Raw genomic sequence first — 26,772 nt, 5'->3', positions numbered from 1 at the left:
TACTAAACATCTCTCTCATAAAAAATGCAGCCCAGTGATGTTATTTGGAGGACCAGTTGGTGTAAGTCTTCAGGGAAGGCATTGGGAATTTTACACCATTCATGTACACTATTGTGCAAATGTCTTAGGCCACCATCAGAGCTGTTGTTTTAAAAATGCAATTATAATCATATATTTGTTTATTAGTTTCTTTATTAAAATACAACTAGAAAATGTATGGTATTAAAGAACACAGAACAACTTCCGTAAGCTAGTGGCTAGGGCTACTGTGTGGATAAATATGGAGAGGACAAGGGCAAAAATAGGCGTGGAAGACTTTATAGGATCTGGTGACAAGTTTCTTAGTTTCTTCTTCTTCGTGACTGAAAGAATCTGGCAGTTATATCTGGAGACCAAGCAGATCCTTCAATAGCTCACAGAAGCTTAATCAGGAATGGTCTTTGTGGAAGCATTGCAGCCAAGAAACATTTTTTTTGTTTCAAGGTATGCTAATGTAAAACACGCAGAATAAATGTATAGAGCCATCAAAGCAATACTAAAAAAACTAATCTAAATGGTGGCTCAAGACTTGTACACAGGTACTTCCTAAACTACAGTCATACAAATCAAGCTGAAAATCAGTGAAATAATCCTTTTACCCTTTTACTGGTGTGACACTTGGTGAGAGATGCCAGGAAATGAGGGGGGGGGGCGAGGGGGAAGACAGCAGCCTCATTTACATCGGCTATTAACATGTGATCTGTATCTGACTACATTATCTACATAATAATATCTGATCTCTAAGACCTGGTAATACTAAGTGTATCTATATTAATATTTATATTGTGACTGGAGCTCAATTCATAAATTACCTGGGGGGAATTTGAAAAAACCTAACACCATCATTCATTTTAAAATCATTTTCAGTATTTAAAGACTATGGTCATGCTGTATGTGATGTATTTACACCTAGCTGCGATTAGCTGCGAGCAGTGTTGCCAGACCACCTCCACGTCTTCTATAATTTGATTGCGTTCAGATTTGGATTCATTCAGAGAATTAAGATTTCGCATTAACATGTTTTACCAGATTCAGGTAAGATTGTAAATGGGGTAAAAAGTTGGAAGCTGGAAGTCAAATGTTCTGCAGGCTTTACAATAAAAAAAATCCTTCAAACTTAGGAAATGGAAAACGATAAAACTATGATTGATGTACAATACAATCTCATGACTATAGTGTAACAGCTGAACTTATTACTTTTGTGATGAACTACAAAATTAATCTTTCCACACTCATGCGTACAATTCAGCTGAGTAAGCCTTGCATTGCTTCTCCCTGACTAAAATGCTACCTCTGGTCAGAGCTGCCATTCCTTATTTCCTGTACTGGAGGATGGAGGAGCAGAAGGTGATACAATTGGAGAGGACTTCATCACAGTGCTTACACCTATCACATCACCTCACATCATTAAATAAAAAATGAATGGGTGCTCTTAAATAAATGGTGAGGCTTTCTTTGACCTCCAGGTTTCCTTCTCTGATTGTGTTCATGTGATTGTGTATGATTGGTAGAAAGACAATCTACGTGCTTGTAGCCACAGTGTGTGTGAGTGCAGTGACGATGGTGAGCAGTACGGATCTGTTTTAAGCTGAAAAAAGGAAAAAGCAGATCATTAACTGGTGGGCTTGCTGCCATCGCTGCATTACCAGCTCTTCAATCTCAAGGTGTGGTCACAAGCCAGGCTCAAAGGTTCTCTGGTGTCCCTTCCGAGCATGTGAATGATGGACCCTTCCCTCCTGCCTGGATTAGTGGTGGCTTGGTGGAAGGCACAGAGCTGATAAGCTGCAGCTTTTTTATCTCACAGCAGGGTGAAAGGTAAGGCTTTGAGTAAGATTTAAGATGATGAATTCAGCAGTCTGTGAGGATAACGTCTGACTGGGTTATGAGCTGTGTGTTGTACAGTTATAAAGTGTGGTAAGTACCAGCATCTCTCTGTGAGTGTGTCCGGATCGTCAGCCTCCTTCCATTCCTTCGACTATCACGACAAGCCCGCTGGATGCCTCTGATCTCTGTTTTGGACCAATCATCAAAAACCTGAAGTATTTAGGTCAGACTTTAGCCTGGCAAAGGGAGAAACAAGAAAAGAGAAGAATAACAGTGAGAGAAAGAAAGTACACATTCCATTACTGTCCTCCGTTCAGTGTCTCAAAGCACAAACGCCAGCAGAAGCAACTGCACAGCAACCAAAAAGCACACTGCTTGTGATGTGTGTTTTATGCGTTGTGAGTGGGGGGTCTCTGTATGTATGTTTGTGTGGGTGGTTGCTATGTGTTAAAATTTAAGCTTAGTCTTAATCTCTTTGTAGTGGAGTATCAGGTTGGTTCTGAGGCATTGATTGGACCAGTTCCTTAATTGATACTATTGGAAGACCGCCCGCCACGGGGAATGTGGTTTCTGTGAGTGTATATGGTCTTTTTGGTGTGTTAGAAGTGAATCCCCTGGTGATCTGGATGAAACAGAGCGCTCACTTATCCTTATTGAATCCCAATTTTGTGTTGTCAAGCTGTGTTCCGTTGGGAAACACAAGTGCACACGTCAGTGAGGAAGATGAGGTCTTGTCCAGCATTGTTAGAAGCTGCAGAAAGAGTACCAGGCCATGCCAATCAGGGCAGCACCCCAACATGATAACTTAACACAAGAGAAAGCGCAACTGCCTTCGTTAATTCCTCTGAACGCGCGCACACACACGCACACGCACACGCACACACACACACACACACACACACACACTGCCCCTCATAACCACAATCAAATGAACACAAGCCATTAGACACACATCCACATAGCCCTTTTGATCTAATAATCAACTCCTGAGACTCTTATTAAAAAAGTATATTTCATTCGTAGCTTTTGTCCATATTCATGAGCTCAAGTGTAAAGGCTAAAATCCATACATTGTCAAATGCATGTTCCCAGATGAATGATAGATGTTATTTGAAGTAGTTCAGAGTTAAATGTCATTGCATTAATCTGCACAAGGACCAACAGCGCTGGCTCATATCCACAGAGGAGAATAAAAATGTTTTTGTTTTCGTCTCTGCAGAGTTTGCATGTGCAAAGAAAAAGATAAAGGATCCAGATCTATTCTATAGCTTGCATTATTCCTTTGTGTATTTGTGAGTCTGAGAGAGATATATAGAGAGAGTCCTTATGTGCATTGGAGGCAGCCAGAAGCCAGTGCATATCTGAAGGCGTTCAGAGCAGGGATGATCAGAGGGTGTGAGCCCAACACATTCATCAGGGCTCTCCACAGGGACAGAAGTTGAGGCGCTACAGAGACGAATAAAAATGCTGTGGACCGAAAAGAAATTAAATAATTTATTCCACGAATGGAGTGGAGGGGATTTGGAGACAAGTGTGTGTGGAATGGGTAGGGCAGCGGGATTAAGGCTGCGTTCAGTGTCTACCCAAGATAGAGGCTAGCACTGTGGCCCTGCACTTTTTCCTATTCCACACACCACCACAGAAAGGAAATTCAATTGCCACTTTCCTTCACTTTCTGCCCACTGTGTGAGAGTGGGAGTGAAAGGGAAAGAGAGATAGACTCAGTGCCTGAATGCAAAGTGAATACACACATATAGTGTAATATGCAAGGTATGGAAAATTAAAGAAGGTTGAAAAAGCATCTTCAGGTCTTTTTAAAAATATGGAGGCGGCCAAAGTTGACGTGACACCATTCCCAGCTCTCTGTCTTCATCTCATTTAACCAGCTCCTTACCACACTATCTCAGTCCATGTCAAACCTCCATGTCTTTAATGTTAATACCGCACAACCCAGGCAGACTCAGAAAGTCATCCCTGTGTTTTAAAGGGCAGTCTTTCACCCCAAAAGAAATCAAATTTGGAGAGTTAACAAACCACAGTTTAATGCCACACCATGTGGAAATTTCAGATCAGACCCCGTGGCTGGAAGTCTGTTTGTTTAATGACATCCACACCAGATGGTGGAACCTGCCATCATAGTGAGAGGAAACAAGAAAACCAGTTATTTAAAATAAATAAATAACACAATGTGCATTAATTGAGCCCTGAAGCCCCCAAATTGAGGGACCCTGAAACCACTTTTCTGAGACACTAGATGAGACCCTCTCACAAAACCTCAGTCTCTAATTTTTTTGTGGTCAACCTGTCTTTTATATCTGTCTTATCTCTTTTTCAGTGGTATATGACCAAAGCATCCCTGAACAACAAGGAATCTTGTGATTTTACTGACAATATAGGATATCTGATGAAATATTCTAGTGATATTAAAGGATCTTTGTATTTATTGTAATTCACCTAATTTAGTGCAATGTACAGTCAGATGAGTCTGATTGCTTGTATACAGCGTTTGAGTGAGGTGTGACTGCAGATACTGAAAGAGGGTAAAAAGTCAAGGTTGTTGGTGTTATTAGATGAATGGTGGATAAATACTCTAACAGCATATATATAGACGTAATATTATGTAAATATCAATTTATCCAATAGTATTATAATTACATTCTTCAAAATACTCAATCTTTGATTATGCATCATCTCCCCGTTCTCAATTGTCACATCTTCAAAGAATCAAATTCCCTTCTTTGAAAATTATAGTTTCTCAAACACAATGACAAAAATCAAGCCTATTACCAAGCTCAAAAGTAAAATCAGCTCTTGTATGAACATCTTTTACTCCAATGTTTGTGGTTAGTCAGAGACTTTGTAGAATTTCTTGATTGTGTTGGCTGTGTAAGCTGCAGGCCATCCATGTCTGTTCCTCATTTGTTTTCTGGGCTGATGTTTTCAATAAACAGAAGAAGAAAACAAAACTATTAAGCAGCTGACTTACAAGCCACAGATGGCGATCCTTCTTAACTGCAACTGAATGCAGGCCAATGGTGGAACGAGTGTTCAGATACTTAAATAACAGTAGCCATTTAATGTTACTCTAAAATGCTCTATTTCAAGTCAAATTTCTGCATTGTGGGCTAATTATGTGAAAAAACTTTCATACTGCAACAATTGTCATGATCTATGGCATTTATTTTAATAAAAAATATTTAAGTTATAGTTAGTTTTAATGCTTTTTGTCATTGTGAACTGAATCAATTTGTTACCTTTGTCTCTGAGAAACTGTTAATGAACACTTTTTTGAAATACTGACCAAACAATTAATTGAGAAGAATATTCAAGCTTGATCAGCCACTGTTCTTTTTCATGTATTCAATCAGGTCATTGTTTGGAAATAACATTTATTTGGGTGCTGAGTTTAGAGCTACATATGCAGCTTGAAGGAGCACTGTACTAGTAGTACTCATTATGAAATTACAATAAATAAAAATGCTCCAAAACTTAGCAATCAAGAAGAAATAATTGAATTTCTCTGGCTGGTGAGAAGTGTGACACTTGCTCTGAGACTTTTAGAAGCAAATATCTCTGCGCTGCTGGTAGCGCTGTTCAATGAGTCTGTGTCACAGCAGGTTTTGACACCACCTTGAGATATATTTGGAACACAATTTATCAAAAATAATATTACAAAAAAGTTGCATGCTGCATTTTTAAGTAAACATTTTAGTTTTTTTTTTAATTGTTTTGAGACATTAGTCATTGAAAAATACCAAACAATAATATTTTTATTATTTTGTTTTTTAATGATTTTGGGGTTCGGGCTTTTCCGTACTGAACACCTTTACCTTTCGTACTTTAAGTACATTTGCCTCAATATTTATTTGTATCATTTTCAATTGTTGTAACGGAGTATTTGTATGGTGCAGCATTAGTACTTTTACCTATGTAAAGAATCTGATTACCTCCTCCACTTCTGGTTGCATGAAACATAATTTTACATATTGTGTAAGACAATAAATATTAATTAAAATTATTATTTCAGAAAAGCAGACAAGGATAATAAGAATGGTAGGGATGTTATTTTCCAAGTGCACCCTTGTGATTCTGTGCATCCATGTACACAGTTTACGTGTATCTGTATATATACTATGCGTATTTGTGTATGTTGAGTGAGAACCCTATTGTTTGATTGTTAGTTCAGAGCTAAACAGATGCGTAAATAGAGATAGGGGAGTCCAGTCACATTAGATTAGACCAAACAACAAAAATCAAGCTGTCTCTCACTTCACACTCACTTGCTCTCCCACACACAAACACATACACACTCTTTCACAGACAGCAGATCAAATTGAAAAAAAAAAAAAAAAATCAGGCATCTGCAAAGCAATGCGCCTCAATCATACTTCCAGTCGTTATTAACGACAACAGGAAGACACGTTCCTGGATTGGATCTAGCATGTAAATGTACGCAGACAGCAACAGTCTTTGTGTGCTACAGAAATGTACTGGCACAGTATGGAGTAAATACAGTGACGACTCATACCATCACATGCCTCATAAACCCTAATGTTACCATTACAATATCTCCATAGGCCGCGGGCAAAGCAGAGAGACCGCCACAGAGACAGGAAGGAAGTGAGAGAAGCACATGGGCGAGCTGTGATGATGGATTGATTGATGAATGCAAATGAAGATGAATGCATGTGGCAAATGCAGATAACAAGAGGAATATGAAGAGTACAGCGGCTGGTTCACCTTCTCCCCGTAGCAGAAAATATGAATAGCTGATGTGTATCTGGCCTATTAATACCACAGCAGCGACAGCGAACGCACCACTGAACCAGATATGGATCCCTTATCAGAAATTGTATGGCCCCGGAGCAACGGCCACCAGACTGCCTATACCATCTGCAGCCTAATCACTTAATCGCCCTACATCCTCACCTTTATTGCCATATGCGCTTCGTCCTAAAACTAACCGCAGATCAGTGTACATGTAAAGTCACTAGTTGCAGTTAATGTCTTTAAACATTTTTCTCCAGTGCGGGATCACTCTGGTGTGGAAGGAGTGTGTTTGTGGCTTTTTGCGTGCGCCTGTGTTCAGTTTTGAGCATCTTCTGTGTGTTTTATAAAACTATAGCTTTAGATTTTGAACTGCTATAAAAGAAACTAGCAAGATGCAACTTTGAGACAAAATTCTGACACAGATGTTTCACTATTATCTGGCGTTCAACAAAATAAAATATAGATCATTTGGAAAACAATCTGTAAAACCAACCATCAGTAGTATACAGTGTAAACCAGCTGTGTTTGCATTTGTTGGTAACTGTGGGTACACTTGTGTATAACGTTTTTTTAAATTTCACCTGTAAAATCTCATTTAGTTGATCAAAGGGTTGACAAACCAAATCCCCCTTAAAAGCATTGTGCATTTTTTTGTGTAATTATGCAGATAGGTTTTACTTGTCTGTCTCTAAGATGTCTGCCTCTCTGTGGAGAGTTTTTTATTGGAATAAAAACAATGAAATTGGGTGACAGCTTGTTCCTTGGATTATTCCAATTAATGAGGACACTGTTTCTGGATAGTGATATGGATGTTGAAATTTTCAATTCTAACTTCTCAGAGTTATAGCAGCACAAATGAAATCTCACTCAGGCTAACGTCTCAGGGATTAATGCTCAAACCTGGGTTATCACTTGACGTAAGGGAGATAATAACAATAATAAACAATGATAATAATAGAAATAGCAATATGAATACCACAAGTTGAAAACACAATCTGTGGCAATTTAAACACACACATACACACACACACACACACACACACACACACACACACACACACACACGTATGTTTAGAGGCGAGTGTAGTGGCCACTGTGTTTGAGAGAGTGAGATCCTTGGGGCAGATCTTTCAAAATCTGTTAAAGGGCCACATTGCCTCTGGGCATTCATCTAAGTTCACACTACACACATGCATATACACAATACTGCAACTTGTGTATGGTTTCTGGCTCCCTGGAGCCAGTCTCATATTGACGATCATTCAGTTAGATGAATCTGTGGTGTGTGTCCATCATTTACCCACCCCCTAGGGGCAAGACACTTTTCTATTAATACAGTTAGACCTTTGGCCTCCTTGTCCTATAGCAGCTGTTACATTTAAGAACTCTTTCTCTTGCTCTCTCTCTGTGTGTGTGTGCGTTTATATGAGTATTTTGTGATCACTGCTTAAAACCCCAGACATGAGATCAGTTACTGAGCGGGCCTGTCTGCTGATGCTCCATTGATTACTGTCCATCCCAGATTACAAGAAAAAGAGGAAGGGGAGGATCCCTGAGAGGCAGGAGTGCAAAGATTTGTGGTAGTTTGTGTTGTGTTCTGTTTAATCTGAATATCGCCTTGCTTACAGTATTGCAATATATTGAATCATAACGCCTGTATCGTGATACTTATAGTGTTGCCAGACTCTTGCCAATGCACAGCTCTACTGAGAGGAAGATCAAACACATCCAAAAGTGAACGTACAGTGCACCTGCTGCTTCCCCCATAGACTCACTCTTGCATATAAAAAGCACTGTAAACAAAATATGCAGTCATTTCACATAACCTATGGATGCACTCCTCTTCACCAAATGATGTGAAAAGTACCATAAATATATATATATTACTAAGCCAACTAACTGAACTCACTAATCTGCAGTGTTAGGATGCTGCATGTTCCTCCACTGTGTGCAAGCTGCTCACACATGGTCACTGACATGCTACTTTAGAATAAATTTCTCATTCACATGCACACACACGCGCTCGCACACGCCGCTGCAGCTCTCCATGCAAAGACGCACCGGGCAGGGTGACACTCACATGTGGATCCACAGACGCTGGTGTGGCGTTTTGCTTGGAGAAGCAGAAAGAGCCGATAGGAGGCAGGAGAAAAAGGCAGGACGGCGAGGGAGGGATGCAGGGAGCAAGCCATAGATGGATGGATGGATGGAGGGGAGGGAGGGGGAAATGCAGAGGGACGCAGGGGAGGAGAGTGAGGTGGGGGGCAATGAGAGGGCTGAGTGGCTCTAGTAAATATTTATATTGCATTATGATACGCGCCAGAGTGAATGAGAGCGGGGGGGGAGGCAGGAGAAGGGGGAGATATAGAGCGTCCATCCCTTTATTAATTTTTATTCCGTACCGCTAAGTTTAGCATTCAACACGTGTCGCCAGTGATGGAGAGAGGGAGGGAGGGAGGGAGGGCGAGAGAGAGAGAGGGGGGGGGGAGAGAGAGAGAGAGAGAGAGAGAGAGAGAGGTTGACGGTTGCTAGGTGACGGGGCGCATATACTGAATTTTAACAAAAGAACAGGGAAAGAGGGAGAGAGAGAGTGTGAGAGAGGAGAGGAGAGAGGGAGGGAGAGAGGTAAAGAGAGAGGTCCGAGAAATTGAATACATGTAGAACAGATATATATATTTAGATATATTTTTTTCAGAGTGTGTGTCTGTGCGTGTGAGTGGTGGCGGCGGCGGCGGCGGCGGCAGGGGGGGGGGACACCCGCAAAACGGATACCTCAAAAAGGAAGGATGTGAAAAAGGATGGAGGGACGCAGGAAAAGAGGGGGGAAAGGCTGGTGAAAAGCAGTAAGTACATTTGTTTTAATGATATTTGCAGTGCGGAGGCATTTTTTTTTTTTCCTCTCTCGCCGCTTCACCCCGCACACACACGCACGCACGCACACTCTCTGTATTGCTTAGATTAATTGCGGTTCGGGCAGTGAGAGGGTGCTACGCGTCATTGAGACAGGAATAAGGGGCTCGGGTGTCGGTGTCTGTACGGCCGCTTGTGATGGAGAGATGGATGGCCGGGGATGGAGAGGTGGAGGCGGCCGGCGCACCGGGCTTTGACCCCTCTGTCATTGCTGCGCCTGGAAACTCACAAGCCTCTCAGCCCCGTAACGCATAGGTTCCTCACAGCAGCCGGGACAGATCGTCCAATGATACACACAGTTCAGTTAATACCGGCAGTTCAATTAATCATATAGACTAAACCTTTGGGCTATGATTTTGTCTGCCAGGAATTTTTTCTGCATTATTAATAAAGACAGAGTTTGGGTTCCGTTTAAGTCTTTAAACACTGGCGCTGGCTGCAGTTTCCCCCCTCACTGTGCTGCGGATGTATTAATTGAGGTGATCATATCTGTTGATGTTCATTTTTCTCGGGCTGCGTGGTCAACATTAGTGCGTGAGTGTGTGTCTGTGTGCGTGAGTACTGTATGTCCGCTTGCGCATCTTCCATAGCCACCGCTAAGCCCGCAAGAATGCCGATCAGTTTTTCCTCTTGATCTATTTATATCCCGATACGCTGAATATTTGGGCGGATGGCAGCACACAGTTATTCCTCTGTTGCCACCGAGGAATCTTCCCCATCCGTCTGACTTGCCTCAAAAACTCTCCGCTGGCTAAAGGAGTGTGTGACAGACTGTACTTTGTAGGTAGATTCCACAATTTGCCCAAATAACTTTTGTTTTTGTTTAGCAATACTTTCATAGAGAGGTAATGATACAAATGCAAACCTCTGCTATGACCACCACCACCCTTCTCTGAACCTGAAAGGCCTTGGAGCATAGAGACCACCAAGGGAGAAGATGATACTGTTGACCTGTAAAATGGAGAGGCGCAGTGTTGCTTCTCTTACAGATTTGCTGCAGTGATTGAGAATGCAAGATCAAATTTATTGGTCTGCACGGTGAAGCCACTGAATGCATTTATCCAGATAGAAATTGGAATTAATGTGTTGTTTGTTTTTCCCTTTCTGTGGGGTGTTTGCTGCCTCTCTCAGCTGAATTCTCTAGCTGATATCCATTTCAATCATCTCTTTCACCCACAGGTGACATGCTCTGTTCAGTTTGTCATTTTTCTCTCACAAAGCTCTGTCAAACGTACACACAGGAGTACTGCAGAAGTGTGCTCCGTGCACCGCTGCCCGTAAAGTGTTGCCTTCAGTGTCAGTGGAGCCCCCTTCTCTGCCGATCTGTCGTACAGTTGCCCAGAGAGATCTGTACTGTACCAGCTGTGAGTAGGGGTAGACAGGAGGGGAGGGGTGATGAGAGAGACAGAAGGTGTGGAGGGAGAGAGAGAGAGACAGAGAGATGAGAGACAATGTGAGGAACAGGAGATGGAGAGAAAGCATGAGGGGAAAGCCAGGTGAGAGATTGAAAAGGCAGCAGAACAAAGGGGAGAGTAAGAGAGAGGAGGCTGAAACTGAATATTGTTGGGTGGGGGTGGGGGGAGGGCATGGTTGGGAAGCACAGAAGAAGAGATGAGAGGAATAGAGTCAACATTTGTGTGCTTGTTTTCTCCAGCCCCCTGGTCTTCATCAATTTCACCTCATTGATTCATCGACTTTTGCACAGAAAACCTTCAAGCTTAGCTCAATCCCCCTTCGCTTGTCTCTCTTTTCTTCTGCCAATCCCCCTGTTTCTTCTTGCCTCAAACCTTTCCGTCTCTTCTCTCACCCCTGCAACCTGTGACTTCCTCTGCATTCCCTTTCATCATTTGTTTGATGCAACATTACTGGATAGTTTCTTCAATCCTGCAGCCCACCCAAACCCCTCTCCCACCCTCTCCACACGTTGCACCCAGTGTTCTTTTTAATACCACTAATTAAGGTAAGCTCGTTAACATAGAGCATCAATTAGTCTTTAACGAGATCAGAGGCTGGTGTTTTGGAGCGATTACAGTACTCTCCTCTCCAAGTGTTCTTCTTTGGACTACTCCGGGTTTTGCTGATAAACATGTTGCGTAGTCATGTCGACCTGAAGCAGTAGCACGCCAAAAACTGAACACATGTGTTGGCAGTGTGACGTGTTGTGTTTTTGACCAATTATTTTAATGGACTGTTCTGTTTTCATACACATTTGTTGGAAGGCTTACTCACAGCAACAAATAAATCAAACTCATTAACTACAAATCTATATTTTCTCTGATAGCATCTCTGATTAGTGCTCATTAAACAAATCCATATAATTTCAGAAAAGAATACCCTCCATTGAAATCAGCAGGGGACACAATTTATCAGACTGATTCTTCTCTGCAGTTGCAGTTGCACTGAAGCCTAAATTGCACACAATAGTCTTATTTTTTGCATTACGGTTATGTACTGCAAAAACTGACTTTGTTTCTGAGTGAAGGGGATTTGTAGATAATAAGTTTCTAAAAAACAACAGCAGCAGTTCAGTTATGTCTTGGAATGAACTTATCAGTCAATACAATAGTTTCACAAAGCTGAATGAAAATACAGTTTATGAATTAATGTTAAACAGCTGACAGTATATTTTACACTAACAATTGAAGACATAATAAATAAATTCTCCTAAAGTAAAAAGTCTTCTGATTGTTGATGTGTATTGCAAATCTGACATAGCAACACCTGTGAAATGTCTTTCAATCAGAGCTGAGATGATTTGTTGATGCTCACTGACAAAACGTTTGGCAACCTTTGATTATCAGTTAATTAATATTATGAAAAATGTCCTCTGGTTACAGATTCTCTAATGTATGGGTGTTAGACCTTTCTCCGTTTCATACAGTTTAATGGTGAAGTAAATATCTTTGGAATCTGGACTATTGTTGGGACAAAAGAAGACAACTGAAAACCAGAAACCCTGGGAAACTGTGATAATCAGATTTTCTTTTTTTACCTAATTATTATCTGCAGATTTCACAACAGTTTCTTGCAAGTCAACATTAGCAAAGCAGCTTTCCTGGTAACAATAGTGAGGGTATAGCAAATCTCTGCTGATGGGTTCTGTCACAGTTGCCAAGCATCAGTGATGACCTAGTGAGTACCTACCACTAATTAGATGTAACACTGACATTTTGATTTGTTTGATTATGACGAGTTGCTGGAAAAACAGAAAAGATTTACTTGCATGGTTCCATTATTTCTGTAGCTTGGTTCACAACAAGTTTTTAAGTCATGTGTCTATGAGGGAGAGAGGATAATGAATTGCAGTAGCAACCAAATACTTAGAAAGGTACACTTTCTGCTTTCGGTGTTATTAAAATGGTGTTTTTCAGTGTGGTGCAGTGTGGAAATAATATCAAAACTAAGTTATCATGGTGTTGAAACTTAGAAAGAAGTTTATTATAAACAGAACGCATATTGAAAGGTTTCGGTTTCCTTTCAATAAGATGACAGCTGCTATAGCAACCCAGAGGTGCAGCCCCTGGTCCACTTACAGTCCAGCTATAGAGCTGTAGAGCTGGACTACAGTTATACATACTATGTGTAGAATGCCAGGAAATCAGTCATGAAATACATGGAACCAGGAAGAGAGAGGGGAAGGCTAACAAACAGACACATACTTAAATCACACAGAGAGATACAAATCGACATAACAGGGGTGGAGAATTTCTTCTCCACTGTGCACTTCTTGCACACAGTCACTATCAAACAGGTGCTCACACACACACACAAACACACAACCTGAGCCAAAGTCCCGCGGCTTGTTTGGGGAATACAAGTCTGGAGGCAGCTAGCAGGCACACAGCTTCACATGGCTGCATGCAATACACAGTCAAACACACAGTCGGAAAAAGTACATTCAGGCAGAAGACCCATGGGTATGCAGTGAGACACACACACACACACACACACACACACACACACACTAACAGTATACCAAACAAAAAAAACAAAAAAACACACACAATGAATAGGATCCTTGCACACAGACAGTTTTGGAGAAAGGACCCTGGGACCTGCCCAGGGGATCCAAACAGTTATATACACTATACTGTACAGTATATATATACGTTTGAGTGCACACATGGATACACACACAGGATGTAGAGAAATAATATATATGCAGTGTGGAATGTTTTGCACTGTGCAGTGTTTTGCAGCAGTGTAGTGTGGTCTTTCACGATGATGGATGGGGCAGGAAATGACAGCATAAGTGGTTATTAAAAAGAGGAAATGGGGGCATTTATAAAAACTATGTTCGCCTGTATCTGCGGCCCATGTCACATGTCACCCTGGGCTGCTGTGTCATGCTTCCTGATCCGTGAGGCTTGCATGTGCTGCATGTAGAACCGGCTTTGTTAAAACCCTTTGTCATTCTCTTCTCAAAGATCAGACGAGCTGGCATTTATAGCAGGCCTTGTACTAAAGTGACTGCGCTGGATTTACCAGGAGCAGGTACCAGGTGCAAAGTTGAAACCTGTTTTTTTGCCTTATCACTTCATATAAAAATAGCTTTGCTCTATTTTCTTTGATGTTCGAATGTGAAATTCCTTCATAAGCAGATGCCAACTATACAGTTGTTACAAATGCAAATGTGTTTGCACCTGAATGGAATTTGCACAGCGTGTTATCTATAGTACAACAAGGAGGGGATGACAAGGAAGAAGAGGGAACGTCAGTGCAAAGATGGAAGAAAGCCTCTGATGAAGATAGTTTGATGTTGCTGGGCTTGTTTTAATGCACTTCATCTCTGCATGTAAATATTTAGCTGCTACACAGTTCCAGTCACACAGCATCTTTAGGAAGTGTTCCTATTTTTGTGAGCTCACATATATGCACGTGCCTTGTGTTTCACGTTTTTGTGTGGTTTGTCTTTTCCACTGATTTTAGACTTGATGGTGTTGAGTCACCAGCCGTGTGTCAGTGCCATATTGGCAGAGTGGGAAGAACAGGAAAACCTCTTGTTGTTCTGACTTATTCCAAGCTGCTTAGTCACTCCAGATAAATACAATTAAGCCTGAATTAGCAGTTAACAAGTGAAATCACAGACAAGCAAACTGCTTATTTTATTTAAAAGTAAAACTGACAGGGTTGGTGGCTTTGCAGCCATTTTGGCAATTGTTTTTTTGTTCTTGCGTAGTTCTAGAAAATCCTATTTGTCTTGTGACATTAACATTTCTTCCCTCCTGGGTGCTCATAATTACATTCTGTCCAATATGATATGAAGCCATCATCTGTGACAAAATCTGTGGCCACAGACTACTGAAAACCTCTCTGATGAGATACTGTAGCTTTACATGTCAATAATTGGTTATTTCAGATTTGTTGCTGAGACAAACATCACAGTATTAGTCTGGCTCTACATTTGGCTGTGTGAAGACAACACAGTGGAGCTCTGTCTTTCCATTCACTAACCTTTCACCACCTCCACTCTTGAGAATCATCTGAGGCTCCACAAAAAACCTTTACTGCTCTAAATTCCTCTCCCCTGTTGGGCCTCTATCTGCACAGGAGTGCATTTTCTGAGCTGAACTGATGCACCAACATTTACCAGCTAGGCTGACAGAAATGTTTCTAACACCTTTGGTTATGAGCGGGGGCAGAGCCAGATGTGCTGTGAAGGCAGTTCAAACCTGCACCCAGCATTGTTATGAGGTATTAGATTTGAAGCAGACAAAATCCAGCTTGAATTCAGCAACATGTGGCATCTGCTGTTGAAAGCTTGCTACTGAGTTTCTCTTATTTTACAATCTGTTAAATGTCTGTGTATGTGACAGACCATCTCTACAAATTCAGCCATATGTGTAAAGTCTACTGGAATGTCTGTTTGTGCGTTTGCACACCTGAGTGTGTGACCTTGTGAGACGCAATAGTTATCAGTGAAGGTTTCCCACAGCAGTTTAATCTGTTTATCCTCGGAATAAGATTGTGGATCATTACTATGCAGAGCTGGGTGTTTTATTTCTGCTCAGAGTCTTGAGCAGCTTCCTAGTTTGTAGTTGTTACAGAATGTTTCACCTTACAGGTCCTGAAGGGCTGCAGTGTCGGCTGCTTTTCATCTTGCTCTTTTAATTAGTGACTGATTTAGATCTGGCTAGGTGATCCCACTGTCTGGCCAATCAATGAGGGAATTAATGGAAGAGCTGGTGCAAGCAGAGTAGAGCAACATTGTGGCTTGTCGACGACTTGCTCAAGATGAAATGTAAAAATAATCTATTTAATGTTATTGTTAAAATACACAAAAGAATTGTGCTGTACCTTAACATAATTCCACTAAATTCTGAATATTCCCACTTATTTCTACTGCCTCAGACTCAGGTTATTAAAAATAATAATAATAATAATAAGCCAAACATTTCAGTTATGAATGTACAGTCCATTATGTAAATTCACAGCATGAGCACGTGTTGATTCTTAGATGATTGCACTGGGTTGATAGCACCCTTATATTAAACACAAAACCCTCAGAGCTACTGGATATCCACAAAAGGTTGAGCAGTGAGAAAGTCTTCATTTTAAAGCAAACATAAGATTATCCCACAGGTCATGTGCTGTAAGGACATCTTGGCAGAGGATTAGGGTGGAAAAAACAACTACAGAAAACAATTTACACATACATTAAATTCAGTAAATTATATGGTATTATAGTCAACTGGGGAGCAGAGGGTGCTGGCCAAGGAGCAGTGCTGCAGTCCTCTGCTCCCTGCTATATAAGATGTCAGGTGTTGTGGTGGGTAAATGAAATATTCCTGCTCTTTGGCGAGCCTTAAACTTAGCAATAATATTATACACACATTGGCAGTGGGCGTACAAACTACAGTATGTAGTGTTCTTAAAGAACCATTTCCATTATTATTTATTAATTCAAGTGAAGTGAGTATAGACCACTCTGGCTTAATATAATGATACCCTGCACTTCGTTATATGAATTCCTGATGCAAGATCCCTAGACTCTGGCCTTTCCACATGAAAGCAAAAGACCTTACTGGTATTTATGTCTAAACACTCATGAGGGTAGTAAACCATTTGCAGCTGCTGTTTTCTGAATAAATGTGTGTTTGTTTGTGTGTGTGGGGAGAGAGAAAATAAAATACATACAGTATTGAAATATTCCTGTGCATCATTCATACACAAATTCATGTTGTTTGTGCAGTCTGTATAATTCAAAATATAGTGTATGTATGAGCTTGCAATGTCCTGAGAATAAAATGAATGACAGACGGCTGAAGATAACAAACAAACACACACACACACACACACACACACACACACACACACACACACACACACACACACACACACACACACACACACACACACACACACACAAATAAAGTGAATAATTCCACATGCTCTGTTTTTATGACAAAGCAAAGCAAAACCAATGACAGGTCGTTATTTTCATCAGCTGATTTACTACTCAGTTTATATGAGTTCATGGCAGAGCATTGGTACAATTATTAGATGTTCAAGGTTATAATAAAGCAAAATTAAATATTTTAAACATAAAATAGGTAATTTTGTACTCTGAGCTGACTGTGGATTAGAGAGATGCAGTAGTGTCAAACATTTCAGTAAAAATGATCTGTAATGGATGTGATTTGTGGCTGGCGTGCCAAAAACCACAGTGGAGAGGACTAAGACATTTTCTTTTTTTATTAAAAAATTAGGTCAGAGAATTGTTAGTGCTACACCGTGCCAGGGTCCAGGGTCAGCTTCATTTCATTTCCATCAATCCATAGAGGGAAGAGCAACAAGGAGTGTCCTCCCATTCAAGTAATGAAATGTATCCCCTGAATGTACAGAAGTGAAGTCCAATTAATTGATACTGTCTCTTGGCAGAAGAGTTTAATCCGAACCCATAAAAAATCTTTGAATTAAAGGCGAGATCTCGTGAACCTGGTAGTGGGGGTGAATTTTGTCTAAAATTAGAGGATCTTGAAATGTCAGATTAAAACATTTTGCTGTGGAAAAAAACATCACAGAGAGATGTCAAGGTGACTGCTTCATTCTGTTCTTAGAAAAGGTTACAAAATATGGAAAAGGACAAATGGAGACCTGCTAAAAACAAGTGCTTAACGTGCAGAGCCAATAAAGACTTCATCCTTCCTTTTACTGTAAAAATATAGTTCAGATGAAATACGATTGTTTGCCTTTGAAGATAGATTATGCAAAGGTAAAGTGTACTTTCATGTTACACATTTTACAGAACTTAAGATGAGTTTAAGAGTAATTTTAACCTTTTTAGACAATATATATATTTTTTTTTTTTCTCTCATGTTTGTGTGCCTCTGTGTGAGTGTCCTCCATTAGTCTTAAATTTTAACACAATTTGTTTTCCACATGAGCCAACGCCTTAAATTGAACTGTTCCACATAAAAATGGTGTCACATTTATGAAAGCGACCAGTTCTAATCTGGTTATCAGCCTGTGGCATGTGTAATTTACAGATGCGTTTACAAAATGTTGCATCTTTTCTGGTGTCTGTGTTTTATAAGTAGCTCCATTATTTGCCATTTGAGTGGCTTCTGGTAACTATAGCTATTCTGTCAGAGGGAGGCAGCAGCAGCTGCAGAAGGCTTTACTATTGCTGTTTACAGCCATGCAGTAAAAACACACACAGTACTATATACCCTGCTGCTGCACGCTGCGCTACTCACCCATCACTCTGCACACTATGCACAATGGGAACAAGAGCTGCTCGCCTGCCTGGTGGCTCTTCTACTCGACAGGGATCAAAGAGAGAGAAAGAGAGCGATAGGGAGTAGGAGAAATGAGAGAGGGGAAGTAAGGGAGGGCAGGAAGTAGAGACTGAAAGAAGTACAGGACAAAGTTGTGTGTGGAAGGAAAGAATGGGGGAGGGCAGGGGTAAAAATTGGCAGGTGTTTTGTCAGTAGAGGAAAGAATAAAGAAGGAGAGTTAGTGAAACTGAGATGCTGCAAAGTGAGGTGATAGAGTGACTGAATGAATGAAAGGATGAATGAATCAGTGAAATACAAAAATCGAAATGACTCAGTGAGGACAGACTGAGGGCGCCTGCAAGCGCGCTCAGTCTGTGTGTGTGTCAAGTGAGAGTGTGTGAGCAAGTGGATGAGTGGGTGAACAAGTGCAGCAGGACAGAGAGGGAGATTGGGAAAGGGAGAAAGAGAGGGAGAAAGGATCTGTTCCGTCAGAGAGGACACACTCCAGTGGCTGTGATTGAAGTATCGGCCAATTAACACGAGGAGCATTGAGCTCCAGCTGCACTCTTCTCTTCATTCCTCCGCTTCCCCACACTGCCATATTACCCCCACATGGTCCACACACGCACACACACATTGATACACTCAAATATATGCGCTGGCGCTTTATCTTATCTTTTACTACAGTACAGCTATGGACCGAGCAAATTATAGAGGCACATACAGCAGTTTTCTCGAGCACACTGCAGCGTCAAATGTGGACGCATGAAAAAAATATAAAATGTCTTCATCTTCAGGGAAGGGTTTCTTATTATAGGCACTTACAGTGACTAATATAGAGGCTGCAATTTCTTCTAATCGTGAACAGTAGACTGTGTTTTAGTCTACATGTATTTCAGATGTTTTTTTGTTGGCGGTGGAAAACTGCCTGGCTCGATTCAGTGCAGCCTATGCCATAGGCAGCAGGGAGCAGGTCCATTACTCTGCATGACAGCATGGAATGAAGCAGCAGAGCTCCGATGTGGGCTGAACACAAGGTTGAACACTCCACTTCCACAACTCCACACTCCAAACTCCACAGACTCGTTCCCCATTCGCATTTCCCCAGCAGATCCAATGCAGCACAAGCTCTGGCACACTGCCTCCATTGGAGTTCAGTGGGGAAGAGGCTCAGAGAGGTGAGGATGCCAGCAACTGACTTCTCCCCAAGAGGTTCCCTACTCTCTGGCGACTCACCCTTCCAGAGTCACCGTAGGCACTTGCTGTTGCACACACACTTTAGGGGAAAGGAGGGGATCTGCTACTCTAGAACATTGTGATTGTTTCTCTACCCCATCACACTGACACCAAGAATCAATTTTTCATTTTGTGTTTAGAGGCTATACAAGTTTTTTTTGTCTCTTTGGTAGTTGCTGCAATAATAAAAGCTTTACTGTTCTTCTCTATAAATATATATACCTTCAAAGTAGTTGATGTGCCTTTTTTCTTTTTTTGCATATCTACACTTGTCATTAATTCCTATAGGTCATCATTCGGAATCACACTAAGCACCTTATGTAGAATAAATCACATTTTTAAGCAGAAAAATGATAAGATGTATTTTGCTTGTGAAGCCCTGGCTGGCAATTTTGGAAGAGAAAAAGGAGACTGGCCTGTCTGTGTGAGTGTTTTCTCTCTTATCTTCTTGATTAGCTGTCTCTGTCAGGCTGAGAATATTCTTGCTCTTAAGTACTTGGTAAATATTCCTGAAGGTGTTTTTAGTTTGCTTCTAACAGTGGCTGGCATGTACGCTGGCTTCTGTGGTGCTGTAAATGCTTTTTTTTTTTTTTGTTTAAAAAGACAAACTAAACAGGCTCAGAGGAAAAAATAATTATACTGTAGATACAGTACGCCGCTTATTACAGTGATTGACAAATTGAAAGATCAACACTGTACAATTCAAACACATTAGTGTACTGTAAGTACGATATAATGATGTAGACAGCAAATGATGATTGAAAGTGCATGCACCACGACGAAAAGTTTCGAAGTCTAAAAAATCATCAAAGAGAGTACTTTGAGATTTGAAAGGTTTTCAAATTCATTTCTTCAACTTGATTTTCCTTCCAAAAAAGAATAAAAGAATACATTAAAATATTTTTTATATTAGTGAGGATCCTGATGTTATAAATAATCCAAATGAACACATTATTAACTAAATATTACAGTACCAAGTGATAGACAGATTCTGCCACTGTGCCAAGTGAAAGACGCAGCTTTAAGAAATGACTTTTCATACCTTACTAACTAACTGATTCTTGAAACCTGCTCTGGGAAAACAGAAATCCATTTATTTTTTATTAACTGATCCCAATTTAAACACATTCCCTTAGTTGTAGGCAATCTCCTGCCAAATATATATCAAGTATACAGACTACTGTATTGAATTAAAAGAAGCTCCAAGCACTGGAGAGGATCGTTTCAAAAGCTAGAAGGGGAAAAAAATATACTAAAATGCAAACATTTAAACAAAAGATTCATTTATGGTAGCAAATCAAATGAAACCATAATCTCTCTCTCCCACTCGCCTTTCCTTCCTGTATGTGTGAGTGTGTCTGCTGTAAGCCCCTTCTTTATGACTTAGTCTGCAGAATTTCACAGAATGGAGCACATAATGAACTATATAGTAAGATATATTTGGATGAGGATTTGATTCTAATTTATTTGTACATTGCTTTAGCACACCTCCGTGAGATACTGCACTTCAATAATAGGCAGAGTACACACTGTAAAAAAAAGTGGCTACTGTATAGTGAAATACACTGTGTTCACACTTCTAACAAGGCTTGCTGGGGTGGAATGGCACACGCTGATGTAGCAGTGCAACGTAAACACCCCACGAGAGTGAAGTACAGTGACAGGCCTAACTGCTAATGTCTCACAGCTCAACACCATGGAATACATCGCCACCAAATGATGCGAGACAGTGTATTCCTGCAGCTTTGAGTCTGGCTCTCATTTTCTCTCTCCCTGTCTCTCTGTCCTTTCCATTCTCTCCTGCCACATATTTCTTGTCTTCATGAAAACAAAGCAAAAAACAAACAAACAAGAAAGCCCTGTTTTTCATCCATCTCCCCTTCATTATTACCTTCTCTTTTTCCTTCACTCCTACTAACAGGTCTGTCTCTCCCTATCTCACCACACCTCCATCTCTTTCTTAACCGTATCTATCCGCTTCCCTAGTTCACCCTCTCATATCACCACTTTCTCTCTCTCTCTTCTCTATAGCCCCTCATCACACACACACACACACACACACACACACATACTCACAGTCCTGTCACTCAAAACAGAAGGTTTGCCAGTGTGTTTGTTTAGGCCAAACACGTATACACACCCCTGTAATCAATATTTCTTTTCGTGCTACTCTCCTCACATATTATATGCCGCCACCATCGCTCCCCATTTCGTCCTCTCCTTTTCCCCTTGTCTTCTACTTCACCCGGGCTCCTTCCTTCCCCTCAGTCAATCCATCTTAAGTCATATGCCCTGCATTTACAGTATCTTTCTATTCTATTAATTTCACAGCTTTCTCCTCTCCTTTCTCATTCCTCGAGTCAGATTTCTTTCCTCTTCACCACCTCTCTTCCTTTCTTTGCTGCTTTCTTTTCTATCCAAAAGACTGATCAGGGTCAAGGAATCGGCAGACTGTGACAAAGAGAGCAAAGTCGAATGAAGACAGAGCGAAAAACATAGAGAGGAGGAAAGGGGAAATAGAGCCGCAGAAGGGGAAAGTGACTTTAGAGGGAATATTATGTCAACAGCCTCCTGTTAATCAATGCAATTGTGTTTGGTACCTGAAGCAATGAAAATAGGAAGAAGAGATGAGGAATATGAAAAGACAGAGCACGAGAGAGGGCAGGGAGAAAGTGAGAGGGAAATGGAGAAAGGGAGGGTGGGCAGTTGGCACCAGAAGTAAATTGAAAATGATGTGCTGTTTTTGTGTGTGAGTGTGGCTCACATATTAACCCTGCTATCTCACAGGTAGTCATTATCTTTCCATGTGGTGGTGTGTGTGAGTGCGTGTGTGTGTATCCTGCATGTTTATGTGTACTGCATTAACCCTCACATCTCTCTCTATCATTAAGCTACTCTAAAGACATGGTGCATCCTTACATTTATCTTGCGAGTGTGTGTGCTCAAAGACTTGCATGCGTTTGCACATTGGAGCGGCTGTGTGCGGGCGAGTGTGTTTACAGTGATCTTAATTGTTGTTATCATTCATGCAGCACAATAACCACCTCCACCCCCATCTTTGTCTCTGTCTGCTATTAACTCTCTCTCTTGCCCTCCTTCCCTCTAACGGCCAGTTTCTATTTTTCCTTGTATTATTTCTTCTCAGCCTGCAGCCTAAATAGCACCCATTTCATCTTCTCTTTCTTGCTTTTTTCCCTCCATCCATTGTTTTTTCCCCACTGCATTCCGATTTCCTCATCCAGCATTTTCCCCAGCCAAAGCTAACTTTTATTAGCCCCTGATTGGATTCAGAATTCATTACTGTCTGTATGCAATCTCTGATCAGCTTCTGCCTTTCTCTGTTTCTCTATCTCACGCTCTCTGTTTACACCCCTTTCTTTTTGTTTGTCTTGCTACCTCCTTCTTCTCTTCTCCTTCTTTCCCCCCTTGATTTGATGTCCTCTGTAGTGGACATTACAGGAAAAAACACAACAATCTAACTTAATCTCTTTTTCTCTTGCTCCTTCTTCACCTTCTTCATCTCCTTGCTGTCTCTCCTTCTTCTAGGCACCCTCTCTTAGTGCGATATATATCTGCCTCCCCCCCCCCCTCGGCAGGTTGCCATGGTCGCCATACCTACTCTCTCTCTCCTACTGGTCCTGGCAGAGTGGGCAGGTCTGGTTGGCACCTCTCCCCACCTCCTGCTCAGGCCTAGCCCGCGGGAGCGTGATGCGGGAGCCATGATGAACTTCAACATTGCTGTTATCCATGCCGGTGCTACGGTGCAGGCAGAGGCAGCGGTGGCAGGCCCTGGGGGAAGGGTGCTCTACCCCGGCTTTGGCCGGGTATACGGCTCCCTGGGGGAGAGCGTGGTCACCCAGTGGGGATCTGCCAACGTCATCTGGCTACAGGTTAGACATAGTCTATTCTACCTACTGCTCATTCAGTCTTACTTGAAGGAAGGGAATAAAACATTTCCACTGTTCATACACACTCTCATTATTTGAGGTGAATGGACAGCACACTGCTACTGTTGTGTGTGCCCTGCTCAATAACTAGGCATCTGGCTCTACCCTTTGACCACAGCTTGAATTATTAGACACCTTCCACATAACTAACATAAAGTGAAACCACACTGCACTGATTAATCAACTTCATCTGTCTCTATCTTTATGTCTATCTCTGTTTTTCTTGTTTCTTTCTTAATTCCTATATCATGTTGCAGGTGAATGATAGTAGTCCCAAGACTGTGCTGTCCCAGCTGTGTGAGCTGCTGGCGGCGCGGCCCCTGCAAGGTCTGGTTTATGAAGAGGAGAGGCCCCCTCGTACGGCCTGGGGTCCTTTGGCCCCCATGCTGGAGTTTGTCTCTGCGCAAACAGGACTGCCCATAGTGGCTGTAGGAGGGGGAGCGGGGCTGGGGAGGATGCCACAGGTAGGAGGAGGGAGGTTGGGACTGGGATGGGAGAGTGAAAAGGAGGTGTTTGCAGCTTGTGTGTGTGTGTGAGCATGTAATGTATGAGAGAGAGGAGAGAGAAGAGAGTCAGATTGATACAAAAAGATGTCCTGTACGTGTGATTGTGTAGAGTCAAACAAGAGGACAGGTGAGTGGGACAAAGTTAATTAGGTGTGTGCTGTATACTGAGTATGGATTGACAGCACTATGAAGGAGATGTATTAAGGAAGAGCTGCTCACGCTGCTGTCACAACTTACAGTGTCAGAATGTCATTCGTCCTCTCTGTGAAGAAAAGGTTTGGGGAAGTGCCGGTGGGACGGAGGAGAGGTTGAAGGTTAGGGTCGCTGATCTGCTGAAACTCTGCAGTGTTTGATCTGTAAATGGCACCAACTGAGGCTGTCGCACTTCCTCTGATGTTCCTGGGAGGGATGCAGTGAGCAGACATGGGTGTGTGCATGAGTGAGTAAGGGTGTGTATGTATGTGTGCAGACTGTGCATTTGTGTGTGAGCAAGTATGTATTAGAGAAAACTAGTTGCTTTTCACCACCAAATGCTGAATAAAAGAAACAGAAGGATTGCATTTGTGCTTACAAATACTGTAAATGTTTTAACCATTTACTCTTGAGGAATTAAATTGTAGCACTTTGATGAACTTCTTTGAAGTTGTACCCTCGCCTTGTCCTCATCCCATCCCATGCCCTGACTGAACAGACTCTTTAGAAACACTCCCTTCTGGATGTCATAGGGGAATTTCGGCAGCAATCCAAGCTGTTTTAGCCCTGCGGCTGCATGAGTGCTACTGCTCCATAAAAACTTCAAGCCCCATGATGCCCATGCTGATGCCTATGTGTTATGCATAAAGATGGAGCAGTCCAGAGAGTTGTAGTTCTTTGTAGTGAAAATGCTCCCACTTACTCACAGTGTAAAGCTGCAGTTTTGACACTGTACAGCTACAGAAGATACATTTCCCAGTGAGATTTTTAACCAGATCTGCTGCTCTCTTCCCCATATCAGGAATCAGGTTCCATCTTTCTTCAGTTCAGCTCCTCTACTGCCCTCCAATTAGAGGTCATCTTTGAGGTTTTGGAGGAATATGATTGGACCGCCTTCTCTGTGGTGTCCACCCGTCACCATGGTTACCAGGATTTCCTGTCTGTTGTGGAGGGCCTGACGGACGGCTCGTTCATCGGCTGGGAGAAGAAGAGCGTGGTCATCCTGAACGTGACTGACGACCCTGGGGGTGCACGCACACGCAGGCTCCTGAAGGAGAACGAGGCGCAGGTGAGACAGGGGGGAGGGAGGGAGGAAAGGGGGAGGAAAGGGGAGGAAGTGCTGCGAGTATCATTGGGGGCACCCTTTTTGACAGGTGGCTTCCCAGCTTTTTCCTTCCTTCTTCGTCTCTCCCTCTGTCCCTCCACATCTCTCTCTCCCCTCTCTCCTCTATCCCTCTGTTCTTCTCTTCCCTTTCCATCTGCCAAGGCATAAAGAGTTCAACGGTACAACAGAAACCACGAGTCAATCTGATTTGCTAGCTGGTTGCTGTGTGGCACTGCACCAAGAGTTGTGGAATGTATTGTGCTAAACAAGTTAACACACAGTTTTTCCCCCTTAGTAGCTGCAAGGTTGGAAAAAACACATCCTATTTCACACTGAAAGTACTAAATACAGCACATGTTCTAATGATCCACCTACATTTACACTGACTGAAATATTCACAGATTAAATTTTTCCATCAAATGGACATTTTTGTGATGTCATTTGCTTTAATTTATAAACATTTTTAAGTACAATAATTGGGTTTGAACAGCGTTTGGCTGTAAAGTAACAGTTTGTGATAAGTGACCCACTGCCTGCAGCTGCTTGTTCAGAAATGATCGACCTGTAAATTGTAAACTAAATTCTTTACGTTTTCTAGTTCAATTCTAGTGAAAAAACATTTCTTCTAATTACCTTGTCTTTTTAATCATTTTAATTTAAGTCCTTGCACTTCACCTTGACCAGTGGGGGGGCGGCAGTGGCTCAGTTTGTAGAGTGGTTGCCCATCAACTCTAGTACTGGCTGTCTACCAACATGTCCCTGAACAAAACACTGAATACCAGGCGAAAAACCTTTGTAAAATATATGTGTGGACCATGATCCGCTGTTGCAACCCCCATGCGGGATAAACTGAAAGAGGACAAACACTTCACCTTGACCAGAATGACTCATGGATTTGGTTTGTACCTCTGGTGCGATTCATTATGCCTGCTCCTTGCGGTCTCTCCTACGACTTGTTGTTTTACCTTCCTTTCCCTTCCCTTACTTGTTTCAAATTTTCATTCCTACTTGCCTTGCTCTTGCTATTGGCTCTTCTGTCCTTCCTTTATCTTTTTTAAACTCTGGCACGTTCCATTGAACATCCTCCTTGACTCCACAATCCTCTTGCTCAATCTTTTACTCAACTCTGTCTTTTTATGCTTACTCCAATCCCTTGTTCCCCTTCTGAAACTCCTCCTGCGCTTCTTTGCCTGGAGACAAGCTCACTCTCCTCCGCTGTTTGGCTTTTCACCTCCATCTCTGTATGGCTATCTCCTATTCCTTCACTTCATTCATCCAGCGACTTTGCTGCATGTCTTCTCATTCATAGACTGCTCAGTTTAGTTTGGGTTTCAGTGTATGCACATGTGCTGGATTTCTTAGACTCCACTCTGCTAGTGTCACTGCTAATATAGCATACTGCCTGCAGTGGGTTGCTTACATGCAGTGCTTTCTTTTAACCTTCTTACATTTTACAACAACCCTTTCTTTTAGCTTTCTTTAGTGCAGGGCCAATACACACTTGTGACTGCTTAGTAATGCTG

General features: G+C 41.8%; 1 protein-coding gene across 1 annotated transcript; it reads left to right on the top strand.

Moving 5' to 3' along the window:
* The first annotated feature begins 9,426 nt into the window (after positions 1 to 9,426).
* Positions 9,427 to 25,049, top strand: LOC113171053 (glutamate receptor ionotropic, NMDA 2D-like). Its single transcript, XM_026373426.1, has 3 exons — positions 9,427 to 9,476; positions 23,046 to 23,389; positions 23,704 to 25,049. Exons 2-3 carry the CDS (start codon positions 23,102 to 23,104, stop codon positions 23,980 to 23,982), a joined length of 567 nt encoding a protein of 188 aa, XP_026229211.1. The 5' UTR covers positions 9,427 to 9,476; positions 23,046 to 23,101; the 3' UTR covers positions 23,983 to 25,049.
* Positions 25,050 to 26,772: the final 1,723 nt, after the last annotated feature.

The sequence above is a fragment of the Anabas testudineus genome, chromosome 16 (assembly GCF_900324465.2).
Source record: "Anabas testudineus chromosome 16, fAnaTes1.2, whole genome shotgun sequence".
NCBI lineage: Eukaryota > Metazoa > Chordata > Actinopteri > Anabantiformes > Anabantidae > Anabas > Anabas testudineus.
Note: the sequence above shows the minus strand (reverse complement) of the source record. Positions and strands in the feature narration are given on the sequence as shown.